The sequence below is a fragment of the Lathyrus oleraceus genome, chromosome 1 (genome assembly GCF_024323335.1).
Source record: "Lathyrus oleraceus cultivar Zhongwan6 chromosome 1, CAAS_Psat_ZW6_1.0, whole genome shotgun sequence".
NCBI classification, from domain to species: domain Eukaryota; kingdom Viridiplantae; phylum Streptophyta; class Magnoliopsida; order Fabales; family Fabaceae; genus Lathyrus; species Lathyrus oleraceus.
This window is the reverse complement of record NC_066579.1, coordinates 33791247-33800797: the sequence shown is the minus strand read 5'-3', so window position 1 is coordinate 33800797 and position 9551 is coordinate 33791247. Positions and strand designations below refer to the sequence as shown.

The following is a 9551-nucleotide window of genomic DNA, read 5'->3' as shown; positions in this document are numbered from 1 at the left end:
TTATAAAATCAAGCTAGTTAATTTGATTAGAGTATACTCCTTCCGTCCCATATTATAAACAAATTTCACCTTTTTAGATTTATTAAATAATTAATGTATCTGATCTATATAATAAACCAGATACATTAATTATTTAATGAATCTAAAAAGGTGAAATTTACTTATAATATGGGACGGATGGGACGGAGGAAGTATATATTGTGACCAATTAGTAAAAATATTAGTAAAAATATATTGTGACATTCATATTTTCTATCTTTTCTTACTCTTTCTCACCTCTTTCTCTCTTTACGACTCTCTTCTCAACCAATCAAAGCCGTAAAGAAGTAGTGGCCTTGGTTGCTTGCCATTACAGTGTGACGAGTGACTAATAACCACTGAAACTAAATTCAGGCAAAAAGTGTGAGCCTGGGTGACTCATTCATTCTCTGATTGCAACAATGTTGCACACCACCCCCTCCTCCTCTTCCTATGTCCACTCAACAATTCTCCTTCCTCAATCTCATTCTCCTTCTTCTTCCTATCACCCATGTTTACTTCTCAACCACCAACACCACCACTTTCACACTCAACCTCTTCACTTTACCAACTTCACCCGGAAAATCTATTCTCCATTAAAACCCAAGGTTCGTTTCACTTTATTTATGTCTTTCAATTTTATTCTGAGTTTTGTTTATCCGTCATCGTTTTCTTTTTAACAAGGTACTCAAAAAAGTGATAAATTGCTCCACAAGCGAGCCGTTGAAGGTTATGATATCAGGTGCACCGGCATCTGGCAAGGGAACACAATGTGAATTGATCGTTACTAAGGTAAACTTATATTGCATTGATTGAAACAAATGTTTTCAGGTCAGGCCTGATCAGATATGTTGTATCTCTTTCTGCAGTATGGATTGGTGCACATATCTACTGGGGACTTGCTAAGACAAGAAGTAGCAGCTGGCACTGAAATAGGAAATAAAGCGAAAGAGTTCATGAATGCCGGTGGCTTGGTTCCTGATGAAATTGTGACTTCTGTATTGTCAAGAATTGCACATTTTGATTTTCAGTTTCTTTTGTGCTCCATTTTCATATGCTGATATACATACCTTTGTTTTGTTTTTTTTTTCTCTTGTAGATGGTGGCAGCGCGTTTGTCTCTCGAAGATGCAAAACAAAACGGGTGGCTTCTTGACGGTTACCCTCGGAGTTTGACTCAAGCGGAGAGCCTGGAGAAAATGCAGATAAGACCTGATGTGTATATTGTATTAGATGTATGTTAATAACTGTTTTTTTTTTTTTTTACTTTTATCTCCAAAATATCTTCGGCTAAATTAGCAATTTTCTTAAAGCTTAGTAAATTCATCAACCATTAACTTGTTTCTTTTACTCAAAATTTCACTCTGTTGAGTCTGTTCTTACGCATGTGACTTATTTTGTTTAATAAGGTGCTAATGTTTTGTTAGTTATTGAATAAATTAACAAGTTTGTAAAACGAGAGATTTCGTAACTTATCCACAACAAACTACTGAGTCATTTATTATATATAATGCGCATAAACACTTACTTTGCTGGTATTGAGATATTGAAATGATATATGTAATTTAATTGTATTCCGTAGAGTAATGTATGCGATGTATATCTATTAATCAGAAACAAACTGTTCAATTTTCCTTGCTAAGTTATTAAGTTTTCTAATATTCAGGTTCCTGATGAAATTCTGATCGACAGATGTGTTGGTAGAAGGCTAGACCCGGTAACTGGAAAGATATATCATCAGAAATTTTTTCCACCGGAGACTAAGGAAATCAAAGCCAGGCTGATAACTCGTCCTGATGACACCCAAGAAAAGGTGTGATATGCTATGCTTCTCTTTTTATTTAATGTCGTCTTCATTGATATATAACTAGGTCATATGATGTCAAAGTGCATCAGATATGTGTCATCATAGAAATGATGGTCTCAACACAAACACACACACGCGCACATACGCACACAGTATAGAAGCAAATTTGGTAGGACTGAACCATCTTTATTAGATATCCTTCTTAAGTAATAGCATTGATTGTCAAAGTTTATAGTAACTGGTGGATTATCAATGGTTTGAGAAAAGTGTTTTTTAAAGGAATTGTGCATGTAGTTTTTAAATACACTTTAAATGTCTTCACATGCCAGCAATGTCATGGTTTAAGCATCTCTTTCTGTTTACTTTTTAGTGATCATTTTTGTGCATGCTTGTGATTCATTTCTACAATGTGTAGTTCGGAAGCAGAAAATGTAGTCATTAAGCTCATGTTAAAGAAGGAACATGATTTAGTCATTTAGTGATATTTCTGTTGTGTTATCGCACTTTTTCCTGTTAGCAGTAAATGAAACTGATATCCTTCTGAACTAATTTATGTATACTTACTCAATTATTCTCAGGTTCTGTCACGCCTGAGCATATATAAGCAAAATGCAGATGCGGTATCTTCCTCTTATTCAAACATAACAAATAAGGTTACTGAAGATTATTTTCTTATCTATATTATGCCAATATTGTGAACCAGTAGGACATTCTCATATTTTAGTTATTTGTCATATACGCAGATTGATGGCAGCCGTCATAAAGAGGAAGTTTTCAAAGATATTGAATCTTTATTAACTCAATTACAACAGAATAAAGTGAAAATAGTTAATTCTGGAGGTATGAATTTTCAAAAGCATACTATTTCAAACTTCGGCCCAGATATATTTGTATGGAACTGAAAGTTTATTTCAAACTGTTATTTATTCAGAAAAACCAATTCTTGATTTGAAAAAGGGACCAGCATCTTTAATCCAGGTAGCTGATAGTACTTTGTAAAAAGAATTGTTTATTTATTTTGGTTATTTTTACAAAAGCTTCCTCTGTGTATCTTCTCTTATTTTGCTTTAGCTTGTTACAGGATAAATGGAGAGGAGTTCCAACTAAACTAAACAACATTCCCCATTCTCGAGATATCAGGAAATATTTTTATGATGATGTGATACTAGCTACACAGAGGGCTATCAATGATGGAAAAACTAGATTGAGGGTAAAAAAATAAGGATAGTCCCAGAATTTTCTGTAATTGTAGCTTACAGCATTTGTCAAATTCTATTTGTTAACCATAGTATTCCTACACCTTCTGCCCTAAGCTTTCCTATTTTACCTAGACTTGTCTTGTTTTTAATAGCTTGAGGAGGCCAAAGCTGATATAGATTTTTTTTCTTTCCAAATCAAATAGGTTGACATCAACATTCCTGAACTGAATACAGAAATGGTATGGTGTATAGACTTTTGTTTTCTTTCTTTTGATTTTCACTTAACGTCTTGATATAACCATATGTTTTGGTATACAGGATGTTTATCGAATTGGTACCTTGATGGAACTTATTAGATCTCTTGCACTTTCATTTGCTGATGATGGGAAACGTGTAAAGGTGTTTTCCCGACTCATTTTGCTCTAACACACATAGAACATTTTGTTTGTCTCGAAGGCACTTCTATCTGCGAACGTGAAAGTAGTTTTCTTTATTTAAACTTTCTTCAACTTCGTTATGCAGGTTTGTGTGCAAGGGTCAATGGGAGAAGGTGCTCTTTCTGGAATGCCATTGCAGCTTGCTGGAAGCCGAAAGATTTTAGAGCTCATGGATTGGGGTGATTATGGTGCAAAAGGAACATTCATCAACATTGGTTCGATAGGTATATCAATGAGCTTCAACTTGTATGATTCTGCTGTTGCAGCTTTTGATTTAAGCCCCTTGTGCATTATTATTGGATGACAAGTTTAGAATTTGGTCTTACTGATTCCAGCTTAATGTCTAATCTCAGGTGCGGCAGAGGTTGAAGAGCAAGATGACATGTATATCTTGGTGGCTCCTCAGAATGCCATGGGGAATTGTATTATTGATGTAAGGCGATAGAATGGAAGTTTGACAGATTTAATAGATATCACATTCTGAACTTTCTATTCGCCTTGATGGATTTTGATATATATTTTCTTAACCCTTCCGAGCTGCTATCTTTTTTTTTTCTTCGGTTTCTTAATATTTTCCGAGGTTGGATATACAGGATTTAAAAGCAATGACCAGTGCTGCCGAACACAGACCAGTTATCTTAATCAACCCCGAGCTTAAGGTTCATTTCCTAGTTCCCTATTCTGTAGTTCAAGTTTATTTACAAGTTTTTCAGATTTGTACCTACGAGTCCTAAACTAATAGATTTTGACGAATTCAGGATTTACCAGCTTCTAGTGGTATTATGCAAGTGAGTACTAAACCAGCAAATTGAAGATAGTAACAATTTATTCAAGAGAAAAGTAAGGTTTTATAACTTTGTCTTCTTAATCACTAGACAATGGGGCGAGACAAAAGACTCGAGTATGCAGCATCATTTGAAAGTTGCTATGTCTTTCTGCTTCTCTATTATGCAGGAACCCAGTATCCCATAATGGGAGCTATCAGGTCAGATTGTTACATATACTTGTATCATTAAACTTTTTCTAATAACTACTAACTTGGCCGGACCGGTCGGACCGGTATGTAGGATGTCTTATCCATACCGGTATGAGCTGTACAGGAGAGTAGATGAGTCACCTGGAAAAGAGAAGTATGTAATTTTATCTACTTTTCCTCAAATGCCTACTGTTGATGAAGTTAATGATTCCTTTGAAGGAAAACCAAGGTAACAGATCTTCAATATTTATAATCTAAACATTCTGAAACCAGATTTTCAATTTTGCTTAACATTTAAACTTGACTTTTGTAGAAATGGAACCAGGAAAGCCTCAGGGTTGTGGTTAGAAACATCTAGCCTCAATCTATTATTAGTTGTTTAAATTTTTATAAACTATTTTCATTGCATGGATGTACCTATTTTCTCTGCAGGGGCTTCTTGAGTGAAATATTTTGAGCATGGCAGAGTCAGAGCTTGTGGTAGGACATCTTGAAGATTAAAAAAAAATCAATTATTAAATGATCTTTCAGTTTTGAAACAAGGTTGAAATTTTTTGTTTTTAAGCAACTGTATTAATAAATATTATGGGCCTCACGTGATAGCAAATGTATTGTCTTTCGATTACTAGGGTCCCTTTATATTTTTAATTATATTAGTGATTTGTTTTCCGGAATACCCTTATTAAAATTTTACTATTTTTTGTACTAACCAATATAAAAAGAAAATGTTATGGCAAAGCTAAATAAATCCCATCATTTAAAGAGAGTTAGCAAAATAATAGTATTCATAATGAATAAATTGTTAATACTATTACTAATGTTTATAATTATCGTGATTTAGGTAGTGCTATTATAATTTTTTTTTGTCAAAAGCTATTATAGTTTCTTGACATGTCAAAGGTTCAATTTAATCCTTTTTTTTATACAAGGAGGGCTTAAAGCCCAAACAAAAGGAACTAAACCGCAACAAAAGGAGGACCCGGAGTTTCCACCCTATCAATAGCCACGAGATGCCTCATCTAGGAAAGAGACGAATTAAAGAAACCGAAATCTTTTGGAAGTTCCAAACGTCTCTTAGCAAGAGCGTTTGTACAATAATTCTCTTCCCTAATATATAACACAGTCTCTTAAATGTTTTAATTGTTGTTGGTTGAGATAAATTAAATTTCTATATGCTTTATTTGTTGTCAGACGAGATAAATTGCATTCTTATATGTTATATTACTTGTCACTTGTGATAAATAGAATAATAAGTGAACTCATATGAGTCTAATTTTTACTCTTTAAGATTGATCTTTTATTAATTTGTTAAAGAATGAATATTTTAGTAACATTACAAATTTATTCATACGATTGAAGGCATGTGAGATACGCATGAAAGGCTAGTAACCTATATTGTCATTTGCACCAGAAGTGGCTCCAAGAGTAAAACATGCTTTAAGAGTAGTGCATTCTTATGTATGTCGACCATTTAAAATACCTTCACTTGGAGGAAACAAGTATTGTGTCTTTTATGGATGATTTCACAAGAATGACATGGGTAACACTCATCAAGTTTAAGAATAAGGTGTTTATTCAGTTTCAGAAGTTCAAGGTGAAGGCTGAAAAATAGAATGGTAATAAGCTGAAAATTCTCAGAACTGATGGTGGAGGTGAGTACAACACTACAAGGTTTAGAAGGTTCTGTGAGGATAATGGAATTCAGCATGAGGTTACCGCTTCATACACTCCTCAACATAATGGTCTTGATGAAAGAAGAAACAAAACTTTGATTGATATGACAAGGAGCATGCTGAAGGAGAATAAGCTCCTTCCCACCTTGTGGGGAGAAGTTGTTGCCACTGTAGCATATGTGATCAATAGATGTTCCACATTGAAGTTGAAAGGAGTAGTTCCTATTCAGAAGTGGACTAGAGACAAGCAAAATGTAATCTATCTGAAGGTGTTTGGTTCTGTTTTCTAAAAGCATGTCTCATATGCTAAGAAAAGGAAGTTGGATGACAGAAGCAGAGTCATGTTTCTTGTAGGGTACCACAGTACAGGTGCTTATAAGCTCTATTGTCCTGTCACTAACAAGGTGGAATTCAGCAGAGATGTGTTTGTGAGGGAAATAGAAGCATGGGATTGGAACAAGTCTCAATCCAACTCTGGTGTAGTGTTGACACCTGAGTTAACTTCTAAAGATATTTCAGACTCTGAAGGAGATTCTGCCTTTGAAGATGAGTAGGTGACTCTGATGCTAAAGTTGATTCTGAAGGCGAGTCTGACTCTGAAGGTGAATCTGATTCTGATCCAGATTCTGAAGATGATCCAGACTTTGGTGGTAATCATGTCTCTAAAGGTGGTCCAACCTCTGAAGGTGTTCCAGCATTTAAAGAAGATTCTAAGAAGGTTCATAGGCCACAAAGAATCAGACAAATACCAAGAAGCTTTGCAGATTTTGACAAGTTGCAAGATAATAAGATAAAATCTGAAGTGGAAGTAATTTAATGTGTCATGTTGGTAGTCTCTGAACCAGTCAGTACTAAATAAGCTCTCAAGAAGAAAGTGTGGCTATAAGCCATGAAAGAAGCACTTTAGGCTATAGAAATAAACAAGACTTGGGAGTTGACTGGGCTTCCATAGAACAAGAAATCCATAAGTGTGAGATGAGTTTACAAGTTGAAACTGACGCCAGATGGATCAATTGGAAAACACAAAGTAAGGTTAGTATCTAGAGGATTTCTACATAAATATGGTTTAGACTACTTTGAAGTATTTGCACCTGTATCTAAACATGAAATAATCAGATTGGTGATTGCTATAGTTGCTAGTAGAAATTGGCATCTGGTGCATTTAGATGTGAAAACTGCATTTCTAAATGGTTCTTTACAAGAGGAAGTTTATGTGTCACAACCTCCTGGATTTGTGGAAAAAAAAATAAGGAATGGATGGTGTACAAATTGCATAAAATCCTTGTATGGACTAAAATAAGCTTCTAGAGCCTCGAATCTGAAAATTGATTCATTTTTCAAGATTCAAGGATTCAGAAAATGCGAGATGGAGTATGGTGTTTATGTTCATCATACATCTGATAGTAATATGATTCTGGTGTGTCTCTATGTTGATGACATATTGCTAACAGGGAGTTATTCAGATGAGATAGCTAAGTTCAAAAAGGTGATGATGAATGAGTTTGAGATGACTGATCTAGGAAATATCACATATTTTCTAGGGATGGGGGTTTTGTACTCTGATAAGGGTAAAATCTTGCATCATCTGAAGTATGAACTTGAGCTTCTGAAGAGATTTTAGCTAATGAATTGCAAGTTTGAAATCACACCTGCTGAAACAAATCACAAGCTAGATTGTGATGGTCAAGGGGATGATGTAGATGCTACAATTTTAAATAGTTGGTGGGCTCATTGAGATATCTCTGTAATACCAGACCTGATATTTGGTATGCAGTTGGAGTGGTGAGTAGGTTCATGAACAAACCAAAGTGGTCACATTACCAAGCTACTGTCAGGATACTAAGGTATATTAAAGGGACTCTGAGGTATGGAGTTTTGTTTCCCTTTGATGTTAAATCTGATTTGCAGTTGATATGTTTTTTAGACTCTAATTGGTGTGTACACAGAGTTGACAGAAGAAGTACTTATGGATATTTCTTCAAGTATCTAGGAGGTACCATTTCTTGGTGCTCCAAGAAGCAACCAATGGATGCATTGTCAACCTATGAAGTTGAGTATATTGCACGTGCTTTGTCTGCTTGTTGAGCCAATTGGATTCTGAACATGTTGCAGGATTTGAAGATCAAGGTGAGCAAGATTGTGAAGTTGATGATTGACAACAAATTATCTATAAACCTTGCCAAGAATCCTGTGCTGCATGGAAAGACGCAAGCATACTGACACAAGTTCTATTTTCTACACAATCAGATTCAAAATGGAGTGCTTGAAGTTGCTCATTGTAGCACTCATAAGTAGTTGACAGATGTTCTAACCAAAGCAATCAAGACTGGACATTTTATCCATTTTAGGGATGAAATTGATGTTGTTGGTTTTAGTCTTGAATGTGGGTTAAGGGATTGTATTAAAGTGTAATCCAAATTCAAGTAGTTAGTTACATTTAATTTAAGTGTCATTTGAGTTTAGATTGCATTTGAGTTTAATTTCAGATTTTGACTTTGTATATAAATAGAATCGATATTTCAGTTTGAGTAGAATTGAATTTGTAACAAAGTCTCAAAATTCACTTAGAGTTTTCTCCCTCTTTTTCTTCCATCATCTTCTTCATCTTTAACCTTGTGCACCATCATTAACAAGTCTAATATGTAATACTTGTGGTAATTAAAAGTCTTATTATTTAAAAAGTAGATAAAAATGTATTTTTAGATTTTTTGAAAAGTAATTTGTACCAATAAAATAATCTAAATGCATTAAACATTTTATTGTATTTAACTTATCGAAATAACATAATAATATTAAACATTGTTAATAAAAATATATAATAAAAAATATTATAAAGTCTAACCAAACACTCATAAAAAATTCAACAAAATATTACAAAATATTTTGAAGTATCATAAAACAATGAAACTTTCAATGTCTTAAAAGATGTGCTACACAAGATATAAAAGGTGTATTCATATTTGAACATTTGAAATACTTTAATCGTAAAATCTTGTAAGCTTTTTCTTTACTTCTATTTTATCTACCATCTGCACTTAGTAAAAAATAAAATTAGAATAATTTATAGGATAAAAAATAATGATAGATTATAGTAATGATTTTTTTTATAGAAAGGAGGGTCAAAGTCCAAACGAAAAGAAACTACAATGGAATTAATTGGGAAATAGAATTTTCAAACAAATCACTAACAGTAATGTGATTAAGAAACGAATGACACTCTTCTAAAATGCACGTAGAATTCGACTGTAATCTTCCTTCTCTGGCTAACGCATCCGCACACATATTGGATTCCTTGTAGATGTGGTGAATCTTAATCTCTCTATCTTGATGCATTAAAGTTATTATACTTGTGATCAAGTGTCTTCCCATGTTACTACTCAGATCACCCATCGTAATGTCCTTGATCACTTGTTGAGAATCCACCTCCACAATAATGTTCGAA

The 9551-nt window shown here is 34.0% G+C and overlaps 1 protein-coding gene across 3 annotated transcripts; it reads left to right on the top strand.

Annotated features, from left to right (window-relative positions):
• Positions 1–263: 263 nt before the first annotated feature.
• Positions 264–5110, top strand: LOC127084674 (adenylate kinase 5, chloroplastic). 3 transcript variants are annotated; one of them, XM_051025273.1, is made up of 19 exons: positions 264–626; positions 703–810; positions 888–1007; positions 1118–1252; positions 1684–1830; positions 2403–2477; positions 2568–2664; positions 2756–2802; positions 2906–3034; positions 3227–3262; positions 3342–3422; positions 3546–3684; positions 3814–3893; positions 4054–4119; positions 4219–4248; positions 4336–4445; positions 4528–4665; positions 4750–4779; positions 4869–5110. In XM_051025273.1, the coding sequence occupies exons 1-19, from the start codon at positions 441–443 to the stop codon at positions 4891–4893; spliced, it is 1779 nt and encodes a 592-aa protein (XP_050881230.1). In that variant the 5' UTR covers positions 264–440; the 3' UTR covers positions 4894–5110. The 3 variants fall into 3 exon arrangements, with proteins under 3 accessions (XP_050881230.1, XP_050881164.1, XP_050881300.1); XM_051025207.1 differs by having other exon boundaries at positions 265–626; positions 888–1016; XM_051025343.1 differs by lacking the exon at positions 4750–4779 and having other exon boundaries at positions 265–626; positions 888–1016.
• The last annotated feature ends 4441 nt before the right edge of the window (positions 5111–9551 follow it).